The 22,908-nt window shown below is 37.9% G+C and overlaps 1 protein-coding gene across 10 annotated transcripts; it reads left to right on the forward strand.

Annotated features, from left to right (window-relative positions):
- The first annotated feature begins 251 nt into the window (after nucleotides 1-251).
- sh3tc2 (SH3 domain and tetratricopeptide repeats 2) lies at nucleotides 252-21,568 on the forward strand. Of its 10 annotated transcripts, none has more exons than XM_079839621.1 (19): nucleotides 252-456; nucleotides 2,587-2,695; nucleotides 3,182-3,280; nucleotides 4,163-4,288; nucleotides 4,642-4,769; nucleotides 4,883-4,988; nucleotides 5,270-5,413; nucleotides 7,066-7,261; nucleotides 7,427-7,500; nucleotides 7,998-8,193; nucleotides 8,502-8,635; nucleotides 8,901-8,951; nucleotides 9,202-10,923; nucleotides 12,102-12,279; nucleotides 12,355-12,505; nucleotides 12,730-12,852; nucleotides 12,991-13,141; nucleotides 16,289-16,485; nucleotides 17,689-21,568. In XM_079839621.1, exons 2-19 carry the CDS (start codon nucleotides 2,671-2,673, stop codon nucleotides 18,193-18,195), a joined length of 4,308 nt encoding a protein of 1,435 aa, XP_079695747.1. In that variant the 5' UTR covers nucleotides 252-456; nucleotides 2,587-2,670; the 3' UTR covers nucleotides 18,196-21,568. The 10 variants fall into 10 exon arrangements, with proteins under 10 accessions (XP_079695747.1, XP_079695745.1, XP_079695746.1 ...); XM_079839622.1 differs by having other exon boundaries at nucleotides 263-456; nucleotides 9,205-10,923; XM_079839619.1 differs by lacking the exon at nucleotides 2,587-2,695.
- Nucleotides 21,569-22,908: the final 1,340 nt, after the last annotated feature.

Consider the following 22,908-nt stretch of genomic DNA (forward strand, 5'->3'; position numbering starts at 1 on the left):
GATTAGACATAAAGTAGAAAGATATTCTATATTTGCTGAGTCATTCATTTGAGAGTGTTTGTTTGAAGGTTATCTAATGCCTTATGAACTGATTGAAGACCTTCTGACTTGACCTAGAGTCCAACACAGCAGGGGAGTGAGAGGGCTGGGCTCAAAGAGAGAGAGAAAACGAGAAACTGAGAGAAAGAAAAAAAGCATATCATTTAGGGGAGGAGTTTACATACTTCCTTCAGCAAAAGCTCTAAACTTGTGCCACAAGGACACACGCACACACACATACACACACACACACACACACACACACACACACACACACACCCCATGCCATACAGGAGTTTTACGGACTATGATGGTTAGTTTTAGTCAGTTTAAAAGGAACTTTTCGCCAACTCCACAGAGCACATACTGACAGATCCATGAGGAACGAACACACAGCCGGGAGTCAGCAGGACAGAGGTATGCTCTCTCAGAAACTAATCTGTGTGTGGGTGACTACTCAGTAGAAATAGAACAAGTGGCTGAATTATAGTATATTTTTTATTTTTTAAATAGTTGTTGAGACTCTTGGCCTTCTCTTATCTTTTACACTTGTAGTCTCTCTTTGAGTCTGTCTCTTAAAATGTAGAACTTGTTTTTTCTCTAACAATATACCAGTTTGTTCACTTGTTCACTTGAACTTGTTTTTCGTCCAGTTTAATAGTACCAGCATGTGCTGCTTGGGCTTGGGCGACATTCTAAACTTAGAGTCTAAACCCTTTACTCAGGTTACAAATCTACCCCGTTCTTTTCATTGACATCCACACACTGAATCAGTAACCCAGAGAGACACTGCTAACTACACGGTCCCTGGTGCATGGGGCCATTCAACTTCTTTGTTGTAGCTTGGAAGCACATTGCCTATTGAATGTGGCACAGTTTAAGCTACAAAACAGAAAGTTGGGGGGTCTTAAAATAATATATTATCTTATTAATAAACACACAGCTTTTAAAATGATTTTCAAATATTTCAGTGGCCACAGAAGTAAAATTTTCACAAATGTATGCAAAATTGAATTCATTCATGTAATGTATCTGGAGGTACACTGTGCACTGAAAGTATTACAAAACATAAGTAATACTTTCACAATTTAGTATAATTTAAATGAACATATCACAAGGCTATCAAAAACTGTATTATATTGTAAGAGATTAATAATTTTAACAGAAAATGTCTTTAGCATCCTCCCTTAAAGCCAATGTATAATTCACACAGTGGGTGTTCCCACAGCAAAACACTTGATTATGAATGCCTTCCATTTTCTGTTAAGGGCACTGAGAGATGCTCTATGAGAGTTAAGGAGGTATGCTGAGAAATTCCTCCTGGCTGTTTACAGCTGCTCAGACTCACAAGATCTCCACAGATTCAATTAGAATCGGACTGAGTTCTCTCTTTATAAAACAATAACATGAGCAAGATTATTCTGTGTATACATAAGTACCCTCTTTGTTAATCCTTGAGGCAAGAGATCGTGACAGGGAGACACATTCAATTAAATCGAGACAATCACATTAAAAAGACTGAGAAAGATTTATCAATGTGATTTGAGTATGTTAGACATTTTTGGACATTGCACTAAAACTCTACAACGATACACCAAAGGGTGCTTCTTAAAAAACTAATTCTTAACAAAAACTGTAACCAAATTGCTGGAGTGCTGCTCAATCATCAAATTCTCTAGCTATCAGTGGTTCTTCAACTGGAAGACTTAAAAACCTTTATTCATTTGGCTATTCCATTATAGAAAATACCCTCATCATCAGCAGATCTTAAACATTTGTATTGGCAGGATCTTTTTTCCCTCAGTCTTCAGAAACGCTGGTTCCATTTTCTTTTTGAACAGGGTAGGTAGCGTTAGCTACAAATAATGTCCTTGTTTGCCTATAGTAAATATATTAAAGGGATCAAAAACAGTAAACATTGTACATACTTATTGGGTTTTCGTTCCTTTAAAAAGGAACAATGTCTAAAAAACAACATGCACCCTTGATCTTTGCAATGAAAGTAAGACATAAAGAGGGCTGAGCTTTTCTAAGAGCTAGACATGTTAGAATGGTCAACCTGTAGCTGTAATCCCTAATATTATAACATCTAGGGCAAAAGAGAAATTTAGTACCAGTAAATAAAGAAATTGCTGTGAGCAATGCCTATCAATTCACTGGGCCTTTTGTCCCTGTATGTCAGTGCTGTGAGAATGCTGCCACTCTCACTTTCCACAAGAACCCCTGGCACAGAGAGGCACTGACCAGCCCACACAAACATGTCAGCAGTGCTTCAGAGTGCTTCCCTCATCTGCGGAGTGGACGCAGAGAGGAAAGGGGAGAGAACGGAATAGATGGAAGTTATAAATGAGCAGTAGAGAGAGTGCGGTTTATGCTCAAGAGGAAAATGGAAAGGAAGAGAGAGAGGGAGAGGAGTGACTCCATCGATAAGTGGATCTACCGTCGAGCAGGCACTATTGAACTAGTGTTTGAAGCCGGCTGTGTACATCATGACAAGCTGCTGCTGCTGTCCAATTCCATGCCTCAGAAACTGCTTTTCGTTTTCAGGTTGGTCCCACCCTGGATTTAGACTTTTGCAATGAGAAGAAAGAGTAACTTTCACAGGGAGACATCACAGTGTTTCTGTCAGTCATGGGTAATAAATTTACCCATGAAGGTAATGCAGGATGTGTACTTCCCTTAGTTGGCAGTTTGTGTGCCTTGTTGTTGTGCGTAATGCTGTGATTGCCTACCGTAACTAATTGTACTATTGTTGCTGCGTGAGTTACTGGTATATTGTTATCCTGCTTGTGTGATTTTAGATCATTTACTAGCAGCTGTTGACTAATACCTAGCAAATACTGTCCTTTTGTGACAGGCAATTGTATTGACAATCCATAAGGATTTTTAATATTTCACTTGCCATGTTTTATCCTGATTCTATATGAGGGCTAATGATGTTTTGCTGTTTGTCACTGACTGTTTGCATGCGCACATTTCCTCTCTAAGATTTTGGTCTGTGTTTTGCACGTTTTCAATATTTGAAGGCTGTAATTTTGTCTTCAATCGTGTCAGTTTGATTAGGCATTTACACTAAAAGCTTCAGCTTGTCATATAGCTAATTTAATAACACTCCCCTAAACATCACCCTCCCTTTCAATAGCAATATCACCTGCTGAGCTCGATGCCTTATGGAATGACCCTCCATACACTTTAGCAGCTGTCAGTGAGCTCTTTCCGCCCAATGACGCCATGACTGCTGGTAAGAGGATTTCTTGAGTCAAGCATGAGTGTTTCAGTAATAGCAATGTTTAAATATAATTATAAAATAGTCAATGGGACAGAAAGTTATATGATTCTATTATAAATGTGGGTCACACTTTAGATTAGGGTCCAATTCTCACTATTAACTAGTATTAACTAAGACTTTTGCCTCAATAAACTAATTACTGCTTATCAATAGTTAGGAAGGTAGTTAATTTTAGGTGTGGGGTAGGAATTGGGTAGGATTAAGGTTATAGAATATAGTCATAAAAATAGGCATTAATATGTGCTTTATAAGCACTAATAAACAGTCAATATCCTACAAGTAATATGAATGCTAATAGTAAGAGTTTGACCCTATACTAAAGTGTTACCTAAATGATAGTATGCAAATATTTGGAACATTCCCTCTTTTCAATGCACAAATCTGGGAAGGTCATACCCATCCGGAGATGAGGAAGAGGCTATTATTTAAGTCATCTGGCTGATATTTATAGATCCATTATGATATGGTGTGCACGTCCTGTTTATGTCCACAACTGTATGAGCTTGTAAACAGAAACACAGTTCTGATATTTTAATATGGATGCTAATTAGCAACTGTATCGTCGAATGAAGAACTACTATATATGTTGATGGCCATTCATATTCAAACGTGGGAAGTGCATAACTGCAGACAGAGGGAACCTTTTACTTGTCCTTAATTATTCAGTAATACATACTCTTCGGTCATTCAGCGTTGCTTTTCTGTTATTTTACTGATTAACCATAAACAGTCACAATCCTGATGTACTATTAAAGTTCACTGAACTCCATACCAAATGCAGTTGAATTCTGTAAAGCTCTGTTGACCCCAGTTTCCTTTGTTTTGGAATTGGAGATGAGGAAGCGGAGGCCGAGGTGGAGGTGGAGGCAGAAGGCAGAAGCAGAGAGATTTACTGGAAGAGGAAGGAAACGTTCAGCGGAAGCAGCACAGTATCTTCAGCAGGAGAACGCTTCTCTCAAGGTATTTGCAGCATGGATCTCTGTGTCCTGTAGATCTGCATGGAAATAATGGCTTCCATCTCCATAATGGCCTTTAATGGCATACTTTCACAACTAATGCCAGGCTTCCTTAATGTCTACACTCAGCCTTTGCCCTAATGGTATGTCTTTAATGATGTGGTCGCTCATAGTGCTGTTCCTGCAAAAAATCATATTGGTTTGTTAAGCATACTTCCACTGTGATGTTAGACAGCAATAATCACACTCAACATCACACATACTGTATAGAATTCCTGTTACTGCTAATGCAACTGATCGTAAATCTTGGTTAATTTGTGGTGGATACTTAACTCCTTTCCGTTTTGCTTCTTGGAGATGTTGTTTTGTTGTTTAGCGGGAGGCGGCGATCTAGTGTATCACCTGATGGTGAGCTTCAGGAGGCGTTACGTACCAGACTCCGAGTAGTAGAGAGCAACAGTCAGGATGTCGTCCAGCTCTTCAAGGTCAGACACGGAAGTATCCTTGTATAACTGGCACCACTGATGAACTTATTACTATTGATTACGCAAGATATTTCAATCTTCATTACATTAAGTTATTGATACTATACACACAGGATCTGTCTGCACGACTAGTGTCCGTTCATGCTGAGAAAGACAGCTTTGTCATCACCTTTAAGACTGTCGAGGAGATCTGGAAGTTCTCCACTTACCTGGCACTCGGTTAGTATCAGTGAAACTAACATCCTGGTACTTCTACAGCAAGGGTGCCCAATCCTATTCCTGAGATCTATCTACCGCAGAGTTCAGATTTAACCGGGATCAACACACCTGTCTGTAATTACCACTTGCTCCTGAAGATCTTAAATTAGCTTGTTTGATCAGGGTTGGAGCTGAACTTTGCTGGAAGGTAGATCTCCAAAAAAAGGATTGGGCACCCCTGTTCTACTGTATATTATTCCTTGTACTATCATACTTTAACAAGTAAAACTATTATATTCTAGGATATGTAGCAAGATGTCTTGAAAACTTTCTCTGTGACCAGTCATTCTGGCTGGACCCGGCATTGCTGAGCGATGTTGAGATCTGTGTAACAGTGGATGAAGACCACTTAGCTACTCTTTACTTAGGACTTCTGCTACAGGAAGGTAAGGAGCATCCACTTTCTGATTTGTTAACAATCAACAACATCACCTTTAACCAAACAGTAAATGGAGAAACTGATAAAACTATATGGATTTACTCATCTCTAGTCTCTGTTCTAAAGTCCACTATTGACACATTGCTGCTTGATTGAGTCAGGTCACATAAGTTGAAAAAGAGAGTGGTTAAAAATATGAAGTGATTACAGTGTCCTCTTGTTTTCAAAGAGGGGAGGGTATGTTTTTCATTTTGTAGACTCAACATTTCCTCGAGTTTTGTTTAGCCTACATACAAAATATCTTGCTTCTAAGAATCATTACTTATGTTACAGTGTAAACCACCTCATTTGTACCAAAGTCTCCACTAGCTGTTCATAATTTTAGTATTTGATTATGTCCTCTACTTAAGGCCACAGCTATATACATATATATTCTACATATGTATGTATATATATATATATATATATATATATATATATATATATATATATATATATATATATATATATATATATATATATATATATATATATATATATATATATATATGCAGAACTTTATGGCTTTATATAATGTAAACAAATGAGTTATAAAAAAAACTCATCCCCCTCACAGTTGTTATGAAGGACAAAATTGGCTGTATAGACCAAAACCACAATTTGTACCAGGCTGTAAGTAAGGGATAATGTACATCCAGCCGGTTGTTATCTCAGAATAAACCCGACAAAGTTCCGGCCGATCGCCTTCCGTGGAAAAGTGTTTAAAGTGCCTCTCGCAATTTCAAAATGCTTACGCTATGTCTGACGACCGTAAATAGTAACGTAAGCATTTTGAACTGCAGAGGCACTTTCAACACTTTTCCCATGAATTCAATACAGAAGGCGATCGGCCGAAACTTTACTTTATAAAGTTTTAAATATAGATAATTTCCTTACACAAACTCATAGATTCGCTTCAGAAGGCCTTTATTAACCCCCCAGAGCCGTGTGGAGCATGTTATTAAACAGACAGATGCATTTTTATGGACTTCAAAAACAGAACGACAATCATTGCCATTATAAAACTTGGATTAGCCAGGACTTGTTTTAATATAACTCAGATTATTCGTCTGAAAGAAGAAAGTCATATACGCCTTGGATGATTTGAGGGTGAGTAAATCATGGGCTAATTTTAATTTTTGGGTGAACTATCCCTTGAAGTCTTCCATTGTAACCCATGGTGGTTAAGTGTTTTTCAGTCACAAGATGGCGCCAGACAGTCAACGACAGCTGAGTGACACGTTAAGCATATAAGTAGTACCGGTCAAGATAACTCATAGTACCTGGATGAGAGGTGTGTTATTAACTTTGGGGGTTGTTACCACTGGAATGCGCGATTGACCAATCAGAATCAAGTATTCCATAGAGTCGTGTAATAAACATGATTTTTTTCTGCTGTAAAGTTGGGCATTTTAACATGGAGCTCAATGAGATTCTGCTCCCTTTTGGAGCCTGTCCCTAGCAGCCAGTTGATGAATTGCAGTTTAATTAACTTCCGTATTGGCTTCAAGAGAAAGGAGGTTGCCGCTTGTTCTGAATTTGACAAGTATGTAAGGAACCTACTGAAGAATATGAAACAGGAATAATTAGTGACTAAGGACAGTTTCATTATCGTTTCAGGTACATTCTTTGCCAAGACTTTATACAACAGTGACTGCGGAGAGGAGGAAGAGGAGCTGATATACAGGAGGAATGACCTGGTCATGGTGAAAGACATAGGACAAGAGGCCATGTGGGAGGGTACACTGCTGTCCACAGGTCAACATGGTCTAGTCCCTGTGCATGATATGCAGCCTCTGCCTTATCCGTTTTATCAGTGAGTGATACTGACTTTCTTAGCACATTTAGCCAAAAGTGAGTTTATGTTGGAAATAATTTTTGTTGGAACAGATTTGTCTGTCTGACTACTTTTGTTTTACACTTCTCATGCCAGAAACATACTATTTTAGATTATCCCTTATAAATAAAGACTTTTTCCTAGGTGGTTCCTTAAGAAAAATCCCGGAAATGCAGGAGGGATTCCAGTTACAGAAGGCCTCTTTGATCATCCTGTTGGTGAGTCTCTGTATTCCTTAAAGGTTCAGTACAAGTAAAGCTCAGTCAACAGAATTTGTGACATAATGTAGATTATCACAAAAGTATATTATCAAAAATATATTATCACAAAATATAATTTCAACTTGTACAGCGAGGCAGCGAAGTGAATGGGGCCAATCCACAAATGTTAAAATACTCATTGTTTCAAAAGTATATCCTCAAGACGTAAACAATATACATGATGAATTTACTGTGAAAAAAAGTGTAGAGTTATAATCCAATTGACAAATTCGTTGCCATGATATTGCAACACCAACATCCCTAAAATTACTATAAAAAATATTTTAACAGTTTTACAGCTCAAATAATACACAAGATTTTGGGGGTAATCAACATTATGCCATTAAAGCTGTCAGCTGAGTTTAACTTGTATGAACCGGGAATATTTGTTTAATTATTTGACATCTAAAATGTAGTGTTACTACAAATCTGTCCTTTCTTTTTGTTTCCTTCAGTGGTGGGGACCTGTGTAGCAGTAGTGGACCATTACCCAATGGGTAAAGATGAGCTGCACTTACACCAGGGAGACCCAATCAAGATTGAAGGATTTCTTTTCAATACTATGAACATGTTCATAGGAAGAAACCTCACCAGTGGAGAGATAGGATTTGTTCAGAGGGCCCATGTAAAACCTGAGAATATTGAGCCTCTGTAAGTAAACAGTTCAACTGTATTTATTTATATTCATAGATGTAGCATGTGCTTGAACGAATGACCTTCTCTTTATTTTATAAAGCCATTCATCTAATGTGCTTCTCAACAATACTGACATACCAATTGAAAGCAACCAGCTGGCAAATGCTATTTTATTCTGTTGACCTTTGTTGAATGTGCCTCTGTCTAGCTGGGGGTGATGAGGGTGTTGGAAGGGGGGCTAGTGGAGTTATGTGATGATGTGATGAAGCGATCCGAATGAGAGTCATGTGGCTGATAATGTTGTCTTTGTTGGCTTTGCACAGCGATAGACAATTGGTCTTTCTGAGTAAGGAGGAAAGGGCAACCCTGTCGAAACTTAACCCTTGCCATGAGCCCTGTCAGTCTGATGTACTGGCAAATCTATTCTCCACTGACATAAGCACTGTGTACAGATTGGGTAAGAGATTATGCATTGTCTCTCTGGGAAACCTCTAATATTGTTAAAAGGAATACAGTACTTCACCCAAAAATGAAATTCTGTCAGTTTACTCACCCTCATGTCCTATCACAGAATAAAGATGTTCATACAGGTTTACAATGACACGAGGATGAGTAAATGACAGAATATTTGGGTGAACTGCCCCTTTAAGTGGGAACCAATCTGTGCTGTGCTGTGCTGTGCTTTCATTCTGTTTTGCTAAAATTACTCTTCCACACTGCAGATAGACTTGATGACTCTGATTTCACTTGCATAAGAAACCATCCAATGTCAGGTAAGCCCCTTTTTAAAGTTATGTATAACATTCGAGGAAATGTTGTAATTTATTGTAAATGTTTGTTTTTTTCACTGCTATCATACATTACTACCATGTCCAGCTGTATAGAGTTGACAATCGCCAACTTGTTCTTCATTTTGTTGCATGGCCATACCTTCCACCTTCCTTTCCTTCCTACTCTCCTTCTAATTTATTATGTACTGTAACTTGTCAAAAATTCTGACATTTACTCGTTTTGTGTAATCAGCAGAGCAGAAAACTACAGTGGATCAAAGAAAGAGCACCATATCCGAAAAGAGTGACGCAACTCCTTACCACTCGTCCCCACGGCAATCATTCTATGCCTCTCGGAATCATCTGGACCAGGATTCTGAGATCTTCTCTTTTAGCTTGGAGGACACCTTCAAAGAGATGGATGAATATGAGGAAGACCCTCCAAACTTCATGGATGAAGGTGTCTGGGAGGCTGATGAAGCAGAGAGGGGTGACCCAATCCTGACCCTACTCAACCTGGAATATTTCCAGGACACTTTTCAAACTCTTTATGACCTTTCTTACTCTTTCGTGGACACTTTCTTCAATGGCCTTCCAGAAAACGAGGTGCTTCAACATCTGGAAAACTTGCGTGAAGGAGCTAAAAAAGGCAGGATGCTCTGGGCCCACCGGCGAGCCTGCTTCCTCCTTGGCCGCCTATGTGCCAAGAAACTGAAGTTCTCCCAGGCGCGAGTGTATTTTGAGGAGGCTCTAAAGGTCCCTGTAAATGGTTTCAATGACAAGCCACTTCTAATTGCCCTGTATACTAATCTCACTGCTGTTTACCTCAAACAGAAGATGATGGACAAGCTGCCATTCACGCTGGAGAAGGCAAGTGCTCTGATTTTGTGTCTTCCCTGCCACAACTTCTGCTCTGTGGATGAGTTTGAGCTGCTCAAACCAATCATGCGCAAAGCCATAATTGAAAAAGACAAGCACCTAGAGGCTCGGACATGCTACCTTTCCATCTGTCTCTTCATCCGTCTAAGGAAAATAGAGGATGCTTTACCTTTTGTAGAGAGGCTTCAGTTCCTTATCATGACTCTGTCTGCTGAAAATGGGAGGCCAACTGTCCCAATTGATCTCAATTGGATGCTGTGCAGGCTTTATCATAAAAAGTATTTGCCCTACCTCACACTAGCTTCTTTAAGTCTAGATTCAGGGCAAGAGCATTCCTTGGATGATGCATTCCAGAAAATTGAACTCTTTATCAAAAACTCAGCCAGGCTTAATCCTCACTGGAAAGAAAGTACTCCTGTGCTTCCTGCACAGGTAGTGGTTTACCTTCAGCAGGCCTTGTCCATAGCTAGTCAAGGGAAAGACCTGAGGACTCAGAGGGACCTGTGCCTGAGCCTAGCCAGCGTTTACCAGCAGCATGGAGCTCTAGAGAAGGCCGTGCCCTTTGCCCAACAGGCAGCACAAACTGGAAGTCAAATTAATGAGGAGGAGGGCTTTGAGGCATCCATACTGCTGGCCTGGCTCTTGGTACTAACAGAGGAACCCATACAAGCTAAGGACACTCTGCACCCGCTGCTTAAGTCTTTGAAGGAGACAGACAGTCCGACACAGCGTGGTGTAGTCTACAATCTCCTCGCCCTATGCCTCCGCAAACAGGGCAGAGTTCAGGAGGCAGCAAGAAACTTTCATTGCGCTCTGCAGATCTCCAGAGAGAATGGAAACAAGCGTAATGAAGCACTAGCTCTGGCTAACTTGGGTTGCTTGTCTCTATCTGTAGGTGCTTCGGTCCTAGCAGAGTGTTTCCTGCTCAAATCCCTGCACCTATTCCAGTTTCTTTCAGAGAGCCCCACAGATCAGGAGCATGTCCAGGCTCTGCTCTGGCTAGGCAGAAGCTACAAGGATAGAGGAGGGAGTCAGGAGGTTAGAATATGCTTTGAGATGGGCCTCCTGATTGCTATTAGTGCCAACAATCTGCACAGTAAGTGTTCAAGATTTGATGTTTTAGGTTGCATCCATACCTGATCCCTACAGGGGCCTCCAAAAAGTATTTGCACACGTAAGCCACAATTAAAGTGTATAAATGTATTTGCATTATATAACAACATTTCAAAATAAATGGCATTTGTTTTAAAGAAATATAGAACAATCACAGTTTCCAATCAAAACATTTCACGAAATAAAGATTGTTAGATTTCAAAATATGAAAAATATAAACCTAAATTAACGCAAAAATCTTGGACACTTTCTAGTTGTCAAACCTTCTGGAACATGTTCATTATTAGTATGATTAACTACACTTGTGAATATTCTACTCTCACACCTGGTTTGATCTTGTGGGGAACTAGCAACCACCCACAAAAATGAAGTCCAATTGGTTAAAATTAATTTCAAAACTCAAAAGTGAATTGGTTCTCCAGCATCATTTGTTTAGCCTGACAAGCCAGACCCGCATCAAGATGTTGGGTCTGGGAACTCACCATTGGCAGGGCTCAATCCGAGGGGCGGGATAAACAGTTGTCTTTCAAATTCCCTCTTCACGCAATAGGATAGTGACACAACCAACCAGAGCAATGAAGAAGGTGAAGAAGAGCTAGTTGATAGATTAAACTTTCGCCATATCCAGTCGGCAAAACTCCGAACACATCTTCCTTTTTTAAGAATGACTTCAGTGCCATTCTTTGTTCTTTTGTCAAAGAAAAGCTTAACTCCAAGTCTTCCAGAGTCGCGGCCAAAGCCGATTCGAAAGACTGCTGTTCGCCAGCTTCTTTGTTTACAGTAGCACGCGTAACTCTGCCATCATTATGTTAAGCCCGCCCACCGACTCTATATACAATGTGAATGGCCTGACCAGAGTTTGGTTTTTAACATCTCGCATGCCAACAGACAGTTGCTAGACTACCCTGGCTGCAAATTAGATTTGCTGCCACTAGAATGCGTCAAGATTTCTATCGTCTAGGCTATCATTTGTTTGCAGATGCAATCAGTAATAATGCAGTGAAATTCTGATATTTTTAAATGTGACTTAACTGTCCAAAAGTGTCTAAATACTTTTTGGAGTCACCTAAATGTTTAAAATTTCTAAATGAACAGAGAATTAATTTCATGCCAGTATATAATTTAGTGTAAGAATAATAACACAATTATTTCCAAATGCAGGTCAAATGGTTGTGGCAAAAGTTCTAAGTCGCCATTACGCTGACTTGCTGCTGTATGGACAGTGTATTGTTTACTATGAACACTGTGTGGGGCTGTGCAGGACACTAAAGAATAAACAGCTAGAAGGAGAGTACCTGGAACTCCTCAGCAACCTCTATCTCTCACTCAACACTGAGAAGTAAGAGCTACTGTAATCCACACATACAACACAATATAGTACCATTGTCAATACTTTGAAACTTGATCACTGCAGGTCATCAAGGAAGTCACTTGACTACTCAAAGCAAAGCTTAAGGATATCCATAGACCTGGGGAAAAGACTGGAAGAGTCAGAGACATGGCTGCAAGTGGGCCGTATCTACTATTTGATTGATGAAGATGAACTGGCTGACATGTACCTACAGGTAAGGCAAAGGATCGAAGTAGGGTATTGCAAAAGAGGTTAAAGTTATTTATTGATAAGAGTTAGTTTTGCATATCATTTGGAAAAATATCCCACCAACAAGACTATTTTTTAACTTATTTTAGTCTGTGGTAAGTTCTAAAAAGGAACGTATTGCCATATCATATACATGTATGTTTTTATCAGCTGCTGTGATAACTTCTTTTTCCATAAACAAATGTTTAGGCAGCAGTAAAGACAGCCCTGAGGATGAATGACCCATGCTTTGCTATGAGCATTTATGAGGAAGCAGGAGATGTGTTTTTCAAAGGACACAGAAACCAACTGGCTGCCCTACCTTTTTACAGGGTAGGTCCCACTATGAATTCACAATAGATATTACCAAAACAATCCAATAATGGTTAGGAAATGTAGGCTATACCATGTGAATTAGCATGGATTCCTACATTTTCTAAATCTAGAATACTCTGCTGTTTTTTTTTAAAGGATGGGAGTTTGCCATTTGCACGCAGCATTAAGGATGTGCACTCAGAGTTCAGGCTTTTGTGCAAACTCACAGAGCTCCTGATGAAGCAGAAGCACTTTGAGGAAGCACTGCAGTATGCCACACTCGCAGTGCAGGTCAGCGCCACAACTGGTAAGACCTTAACACGCATCTACTCCTCAGTTTAAAAAGCTATAACCATGAAATTTAAAGCCAATGATGTAATAGAAAAGTCTGTCTATGGACCACATAAAATGACTTGAAAATAAATCAATAAAGAACACTTTAGTGAAGGCAAGTTTGACTATGTCTTTTGCTTGTAAGTCTTAACCTATGTTGCCCCCTGCTGGAGACATATCCTTTTACAGCGCACAACTTTTGCAGAATACATCATAATACATTTAAGCCAATGTGAAATCTAAACAGACCTAGTTTAAAAGTAAGCACGTGTTCCTGGTACCTAATTCAGTTCATGTTACTCTTTAAAGGTGCATTGTGTAGTATTTATGAGGATCTATTGACAGAAATGCAATATAATATAATTAACTATGTTTTCAATGGTGTATAAAGACCTTACATGAACCGTTATTATTTGGTTATTATTAACATTTATTCAATGTTTTTATTACCTTAGAATGAGCCATTTCTATCTACATACACTGCGGGTCCCCTTACAGTGAAAGCGCCATTTTGCACTGTCATGTTTCTACAGTAGCAATTTCTAGCTACTCCCTGCTGTCTCAGACGACAATTTTTTTGTCATGTGTCGGCCACCGTAGCTTCTCTACGTGCTTCAAAAGGGAGGGTGAGCGGTAGACAGTTGCAATTCACAACTCACTGCTAGATGCCGCTAAAATTTACACAGTGCACCTTTAAAAAAATAATAATTTTCAAATCAACTATAAGCTTTCACATGATTTTTGCTATCACCCACAGCACTGTCTATTTAGGGATTGTTTAAGCTATTGTAATGTTATGCTGGTAAACATTCATTTTGCAGTAAGAATAACAAATAATGACAGATTTGATGAAGCATTATAACAGAGATACACGTAGATGCTCTCTTGAGTGAACTTGACCTTCAGCTTTCACATCCAATTAATTTTTTTTAACTGTAATGCATTACATTGCAGAAATAAAATGGCTTGCAAATGGCATTTGTGACATTTAAAGTACATAATGCATTGTTATCTTTTATGCTGTACTGTCAGATGAGCTGCCAATTCAATTATTTCAACTTATTGTGCAAATAAATATGAATTTTAAGTGTCAATTACATAAATATAATATTAATGTACAACCCCAAATCAGAAAAAGTTGGGACAGTATGGAAAACGCAAAAAAACAACAACTTGTATTTCATTGCAGACAATATGAACACAAAATATTTCATGTTTTGTCTGGTCAACTTCATGTCATTTGTAAATATGCATCCTTTCCTGTCATTCAGACCTGCAACACATTTCAAAAAAAGTTGGGACAGGAGCAATTTAGGGCTAGTAATGAGGTAAAATGGTTAAATAATGATGTGATTTGAAACAGGTGATGTCAACAGGTGATTGTAATTATGATTTGGTACAAAAGCAGCATCCAAGAAAGGTCTAATCCTTTAGGAGCAAAGATGGGCCGAGGATCGCCAGTTTGCCAACAAATACGTGAGAAAATTATTGAAATGTTTAAAAACAATGTTCCTCAACGAAAGATAGGAAGAGACAGTGCATAACATAATTAAAAGATTCAAGGAATCTGGAGGAATTTCAGTGCGTAAAGGACAAGGGCGCAAGCCTAAGCTGAACAACCGTGATCTCCGATCCCTCAGGCGGCACAGCATCAAGAATCGTCATTCATCTATTAGCGATATCACCACATGGGCTCAGGACTACTTTGGCAAACCTTTGTCAAGTACCACAATACGTAGTTACATCCACAAATGCCAGTTAAAACTGTACTGTGCCAAAAGGAAGCCCTATGTTAACAGTGTCCAGAAGCGCTGTCGACTTCTCTGGGCTCGGAGGCATCTGGGATCGACCATCACACAGTGGAAACGTGTACTGTGGTCAGATGAATCAGTATTTCAGGTATTTTTTGGGAGGAATGGACGCTGTGTGCTCCGGACCAAAGAAGAAAAGGATCATCCAGACTGTTACCAGCAACAAGTCCAAAAGCCAGGGTCTGTCATGGTATGGGGTTGTGTCAGTGCCCTTGGCAAAGGTAACTTGCACTTCTGTGACGGCACCATTAATGCTGAAAAGTACATAGAGATTTTGGAGCATAATATGCTGCCTTCAAGAAGACATCTTTTCCAGGGACGTCCATGCATATTTCAACAAGACAATGCAAAACCACATTCTGCACACACTACAAAGTCCTGGCTGCGGAGGAAGAGGGTACGGGTACTTGCCTGCCTGCATTCCCGACCTGTCTCCAATAGAGAATGTGTGTCGCATTTTGAAGCGCAAAATGCGACAACGAAGACTCCGTACTGCTGCCCACCTTAAGACTTGTTTGCAGGAAGAATGGGACAAAATTACATCTGAAACACTTCATCACTTGGTGTCTTCAGTCCCTAAACGTCTTTTAAGTGTTGTGAAAAGGAATGGCAACATTACAAAGTGGTAAATGCTTTACTGTCCCAACTTTTTTTTAAATGTGTTGCAGGTCTGAATGACAGGAAAGGATGCATATTTACAAATTACATGAAGTTGACCAGACAAAACATTAAGTATTTTGTGTTCATATTGTCTGCAATGAAATACAAGTCAAAGTAAATTTAGAAATCACTTCTTTTGTTCCTTTTCTTCCATGTTTTTTTTTGCGTTTTCCATACTGTCCCAACTTTTTCTGATTTGGGGTTGTATTTATCTTAACAAATATTTGATCTACTTGTATAATTTTATTTCAAATTATTGCACTCTGTCTGGTTGATCACTTGATCAGCGACTGCTTGGAAACTTCCATATACTTACAAATTTTAATTCAAAACATTTGCAGAATAAATAAATTAATTCTCAAGCACATCAAACAGTATAATCTTACTTCTAAGTAAGGCATCCGGTCCACATTCAATTTTACTCTTGATGATCCTCTTTGAAGTGTCCTCTTTTAAGATCCTCAATGATTTGGACTTGTACTTTTCCCCCTGCAGTTTGATCTGCCATTTATTTATTTATTTATTTATTTTTAATCTGTCTTATGCATAAATATGTGTGGGATTGTAGTTAACTAAAACTGGAGTTACATTATTTTCTGACAAAAGAAAGGGTGGTAACCTGACATTGTTTCGATGTATATTTATTACAGATGTTACTTTGAATGAGAGAGTGTCTTTCCATCGTCTTGCATCAGTGTACTTCTCTCTAGGGAAGTATGAGATGGCTGAGAACTACTACTTGAAGTCTCTTTCACTCTGCCCCACTGCACTTGAACATGCTATTGAAGTTCAATACTATGTTAAAGTGTACTGCAGACTGGCTGATATGACCCTATACCAATTAAAGGTAAGACTCTCGTAATGTTTAACATTTTACATGCATTACAGAATGTAAGTGCAGCAATGTACATGTTTTCATACACAGAAATTATACAAAATCCAGAAAACCATTATTTAACCAGTGTAGAGATGTTTGTTTAAAATAAGTTTGCACCTGAGTTATTAAAGTTAACTAAACCCATAAAACAATTGAATTACTTGAAATAAAATAAATGTTAACTGAAGTAAAATAAAATGTATAAAAAAGTTTTAGTTGCCAATTAATGCAACATTTCTTTTTCATTTTACTTAAGGGACTAAAATAACTCAAACTTATATATTAATCGATATAATATATATATCTAGATATATATATCGTTTTTTTTTACTTATTTTTATTTAAGTTTTAGTTATTTTAGTCCCTTAAGTAAAATGAAAAAGAAATGTTGCATTAATATTAGGGCTGTCAAACGATTAATCGCGATTAATCGCATCCAAAATAAAGGTTTGTGTTTACATAATATATGTGTGTGTACTCTGTTAATTATTATTTACATATAAATACACACACAAGCATGTATATATTTAAGAAAAAAGTTATTTTTATATATAAAACATTTATATTTATATAGATTATAGATTATATAAATGTATATACAGTATATACATGCAAATATTTCTTAAATATATAAATGAATGTGTGTGTATTTATATATAAATAATAATTAACAGAGTACACACACATATATTATGTAAACACAAACTTTTATTTTGGATGCGATTAATCGCAATTAATCTTTTGACAGCCCTAATTAATATATATAATTAAAATGAGGGAAATATATTAATTAAAACTAATTCCACATATTAATAAAAACTATAATAGTATCGCAGTGATATTTAAACAACACTGGTTCATGCTAAAATTGGTTATTAGAATAAATAAGTGACTCCACAAAAGTATTACTTGTATATAAAATAAAAATTACATGATATGAGCCAGCAGGAGGGCCAGAGGTTGTATGGTTTAGGTGTGTTTTATGCAAATTACTAGCTGCATTCACATCTGAGAATAATCTACATGCACCAACATTAAAACAAGGGATTTTCCACACGTATAAACTATTAGTGAATGAGGCCCAAAGTATCTATAAAAATAACTTCAACAGTAGCATTCAGTGTAAATGCATTTTATAAAGAATAAAAATATTTATTGCTATTTATGCTTTAGGATGCATTTGATGCCATAGGCTACTACCATTTAGCCCTGGCAGCAGCCCTGGAGGACAAAGAAAGCCTAAGCACACTGTACATAATCTACATGAAGCTAGCAGAGATCCATGCCAACTACATGCCTGATGCCGAAATGTGTGAGAGCTACAGGGACAGAGCGCAAAGTCTGGGGAGGGAACTGGCAGGATACACAGAAGAAACACACCAAGACATGGCTGAAGCAGCATCTGACACTCACACCAAAGCTGGTCAGTCAGACTCCAGCAGTGGCACTAGTACTCTCACAGAATCCAGCATGAGCGACACCAGCCTCACAATCGATGCTCAGAAAGAATCTGAGCTCATACTCTCTAACGTAAGTCCCAAAGAAGACACAGACGCTAACATATCAGAGGAAACAGACTCAGGGCCTGCTGATCATATCAATCCAGAGACTAGCTGTCCCGATAATACCAACCACATTCATGAAAGCAGAATGAAGGAGGGTTTGACTATTCTATTGTAACTGATTTGTGCATAATGCTATAACTCTGAAAAATTCTTTTAATTGAGTGATAAGACACTTTTTCTCTTTTTTTATCAAATGTTAAATGTTGAAAATCCTATAATATATTTTCTATTAGTGTTTTAAGATTTAAAATGTTTTTTAACAACTTTGCACAATTGTAAATATGTATTTGTATATCTGTAATTTTTTTTTACCAGTAGGCCTATACCCTCCCTGAGGACTCTTAAAACTATTAGGCTATAGGCTACTGTAATTAATAGCCTACTTAAGAAATTATTTCAACGTCCATGGACACAGTACTGGTTCCACAGCATGTGCATGATCACTACAATGGGGTCATGGGTAACTTGGCAGTTAATTCAAAGAATATTTTAATTTAAACGTCAAACCTATCCATTAAACATCATCTTACAAACGACCATTCTGGATACACTCATGCATTTGCCACCGCAACTAACCATAAATCATGTGCTTAAAAGACCATAAACAAGTTTTCAAAGACATGTTACAACTTATAGCCTACATCAGTCATAAAACTGCTTGTTTTGTTACTTATCTTTCGTCTTTCGGATGCGTTATCTTCAAAGAAAGCATCTATTCAAACATTTGGTTTTGAATTATCCTCCACTAGAGGGAGATATTGGCTGTGGTGAACGGTGATTCACTTTTCGTCCAAATGTATTCCTCTGTGATTAGGATGAGAGAAAGCTGTATTTAAAAAAGGGACGATTTATGTCTTATGTATTTATTATGTTTATAACAATGATGATTAAATTCACCTTCCTTAACGCGGAAGTTTCACTCGATTCATACCGGAAGCCTGCTGCGACGTGAGTGTGTTTTAATTCATTATTTTCCAAAACATTGTTTTCGTAATTGGCTGATAGTGTGAGTTATTGATGGTGTGTGTGTGTGTGTGTAAACGTTTTTCTATCCCGGTGGGGACTTCAACCTGAATGCACACAGACTCTTGGGGACTCTTGTGTCACTGTGGGAAACTAAATTGAGGTCTATGGAGAGTCCCCACAAAGATAGTAAACCAGAAGTGTGTGTGTATGTGTGTGAACAAAGTTCGTGCTTTTATATAAGTTGTTTCCACTATAATAGCACAGAATTTGGAGTAGACATCTATGCATTTAATAGGCTATTTAATTGCATTACAACTATGATGCGTTTATTAGCCTACCATTTAAAATGTGACTTTAAAGACCTGAAACATGCACTTGATCTGTTTTAGCCTTGGGTCCCAAATTCCACTGAAGCCTAATTAAATTAGAAGCTATTTATTCAATGGGCTTTCACAAAGTTACATAGGAAACGTCCCAGTTTGCCTCTTCTCATTTAATTAAAGGCATCCTTTTCATTGTATCCCATTATGACACATGGTTATCACACACTGGTAAATAGTGTGTCATGTGTATGTTTTGCAATAATTTTAGCTAACAAATAATGTATTCCAGTCACAGAGAGAGGTTTAAAAGCTTTGTGAAGACTTGGTTAAACAGTGCTTTTCATCATAAGGTTTTAAATTAATATGAGCATTATGTTCATAATTAATTTCTGTGCTTGCAGTAATGCTGTGTAAAGTCCAACTCTCTTGCTCTCAGCAATTGTTTTAGTGGCTGTGGAGTGGGAGTCATTCCGACCTGGCACATATAACATGCAGAGCGAGTTGGCTACCTATCCAGTAAAAGGCTGAATTCCAAACAAGCTATAACTGCATGCAGAGTGCCAGCATCAACCACTCCACAGATGCTGCAGCTCTTTTTGCCTCTCTTGTGTTTATCAAGGCTGCACGTATTTGATAAAAAATAAGGCAAAACAGTAATATTGTGAGATATTGTGATATATTTCAAATGGCAATTTAGACCTATAATGGCAAATTAGAATTTTCAGTAGCCAGTCTTCAGTTTCACATGATCCTTCAGAAATCATTCTAATATGCTGATTTGGTGCTTAATTATTATTGATACTCGGTTATGAATAATGGTTCATGTAATTTTCAGTGTTCAAAACAGTTTTTTTGCTGCTTATATTTGTGTGGAAATCATGATTCTTCAGAATTCTTTGAATAGAAAATTCAAAAGAACATTTGTGTCCCTTTCGATCAGTTTAATGTATCCTTTTTTCTTATTTTTTTTTATTTTATTATCCTTTTGAGTTGTAGTGTGTATCACTGTTTCCAAAAACATAAGAAGAAATATTTCACCAAATCATTTAGAATGATTTCTGAAGGATCATGTGACACTAGAGACTGGAGTAATAATGCTAAAAATGCAGCTGGGCTTTCACAGGAAAATAAATATAATATTAAAATAGAAAACAGTTCTTTTAAATTGTAATAATATTTCAGATTATGACTATTTTTACTAATTTTTTTGATTAAATAATTTCAGCCTTGGTGAGCATAAGAGACTTCTTTTAACAATAATAAAAATTATTCCAAAATGTTGACTGGTAGTGTATATACAGGTATAAGGCTGTCGTTAAATAACAATACCATCCTCACTAAATTCAGCAACACTCAGAAAATAGGCAGACTTCATGGCAACAAGTATCTTGGCAAAGTGATGTGGACTTGTGAACTAAGTTAAAGACTTCAAATAGATCTCTGGAGACAGGTCTCCTCTGATGAGCTGCAGCTGGTTTCCAATAAATCTCTCACTCACTATTAGTGCAGGGTGCCTCTTATCACTGTATGCCAGGGCTGTCTCACCGCATAAACAACTGGCAGAAATACACTGCATTACCTTTAGCTGAGGATCAGTTCATTTCCAATGATTTCAAGAAAAAAAGAGAACATGCAAAGTGTGATTTATTTGAATGTTATTGAAAAAAGGGGGCCATCAAAAATATGTGTGGGAAAAGCTGTAAATAATGTTGTATTTCTCACAGTATGGTTCTAATGAACTTTAGTGGATCAAGAAGAATTTTTTTTTTAGTAAAATGCTAAATGGCTGTTTATTTCTGGGGGATCCGCATTGTTTCTTTGCTTGTAATGGCTGCTAATTACAACTTAATGGTGGCCCCTTGCTTTTAACTTCATTGAGCACTCATTATATAGCTATAGTCATTATAAACCTCATCTCTGCCTTATCATCTGCAGATGGTTTGCAGTGCAGCATATTTGTGTGTGTGGAAAGTGTTTGACTTTGTCCTTTATAAGGTATTACACACTAGCTGGTAATGTTCAGGAAGAGCTGACACCTCTAATTTGGCAGCTGTTCTCTGGCCTCCTAACTTGCGTCACACTGGGATTTCCTAATGATTGTTCGTTGCTGAATTAATATCATGCAAACTCAACTGAGATATCAGTTCCATACCTATAGTTTAATGAAGTATTAAAGGGGTCATGAACTGGCTTTTTTATTTTGTTATACTGTTGTCTGAGGTCAACTTATTGCGTTTGTGTGGTTTTTACATTCAAAAACATCATAATGAATAAGTAATAGGCTATTTTCTGGTTTTGAGGCTCTCTCAAGACACGCACAGTTTTGATGGGCGTGCCGCACTAAAGACTTGGAAGTAAACGCCCACGGCTAGGATTGGATAAGATTTGTATATTTAATGAGCTTCTGCTCCCCCTGTCAGTGAAAGTGTGTGGCAAACAGCAACCGGAAAGAATCGCCCAGCCCACAGTCAGGGCTCACAAAATGTCTTTATCAAACAAACACAATGATTCATCTCTCATCCACCCGCAATTTATTTTTTTATTAACGTTACTTGGCCTGCCCGATCGATGAATATAACTGCGAACCGTACACACACACGCGCACACGACCTTCAAATATCGAGTCAAGAGAGTGAACAATGCACATCAAGACAGTAATGAACCAAGAACACCAAAAATAATATATTCTCCAGCCTGTGACAGCATGCTAAGGTATGCTCTGTTAGACACGTACACATTATCCATACACTCTAAAAAAAAGGTTCTATATGGCACCAAAAATGGTTCTTTGTCGTAATCATAGAGGAACCACTTTTGGTGCAATATAGCACCATATCTTAACATGTTCTGTATATGGTAGTGGTGCTATATAGCACCTTAGTTAGCGGTGCTATATAGCACCTTAGTCAAAGAACCGGTGAAGAACCTCTGAAGAACCACTGAAGCACAAAAATTTGTGCTATATAGCACTTAAAAAGGTCCCCCTATGATTTCGAGCCAAGAACCATTTGTGGTGCCATATAGAACCACTCTAGAACCTAGAGTGTAGATATCAAACGATCTTTAACAATGCAATACTATAACATATATATATAAAAAACATTTTTACTCACATTAGTGTTGCTTCATTCGTTCATGTAATCTCATCCTGTCTGCAAATCCAGTCTCTTGTTTACAAATGACTCCGTGGTTAAATTAACAATAACGTGCAATCTTCCCCACGTGAGCTGGATATTCATTAAAAATAAAGTTCATCCATGCATTCATAATATTGGAATCCGAATGCTTAAAAATCAGAATCCGAAAAGCTTATGTGGTATGTTTACTGCTTAGAAATTCAATGCTGTTTAGCTCTAGGCTGCTCTTCATGTTAGTGGCACGAGTCGGTGGGCGGGGCTACAGAATCAGGCGTTGTTCTTCTTCTGTTGAGGAGGTGCTTCACTACACTCTCACGTCATAGCCGGGCACATTCTGAGATCGATCGTTTGCTGGGCCTGGTGTCAATAAAAGCTTTTCTTTGACTAACAAAGAAGTTTTCA

Source organism: Gobio gobio (assembly GCF_949357685.1).
Source record: "Gobio gobio genome assembly, chromosome: 16".
In the NCBI taxonomy this organism is placed as follows: Eukaryota; Metazoa; Chordata; class Actinopteri; order Cypriniformes; family Gobionidae; genus Gobio; species Gobio gobio.

What these genes read in the sequence shown, in the direction of transcription:
- sh3tc2 (XM_079839616.1), top strand. Translation starts at nt 2,529, where the DNA reads ATGACAAGCTGCTGCTGCTGTCCAATTCCATGCCTCAGAAACTGCTTT. An exon ending in AGGAGAACGCTTCTCTCAAG is followed by an intron (nt 4,289 to 4,641) that starts GTATTTGCAGCA and finishes TGCTTCTTGGAG; the next exon opens with ATGTTGTTTTGTTGTTTAGC. An exon ending in CTGCCCTACCTTTTTACAGG is followed by an intron (nt 12,853 to 12,990) that starts GTAGGTCCCACT and finishes TTTTTTTTAAAG; the next exon opens with GATGGGAGTTTGCCATTTGC.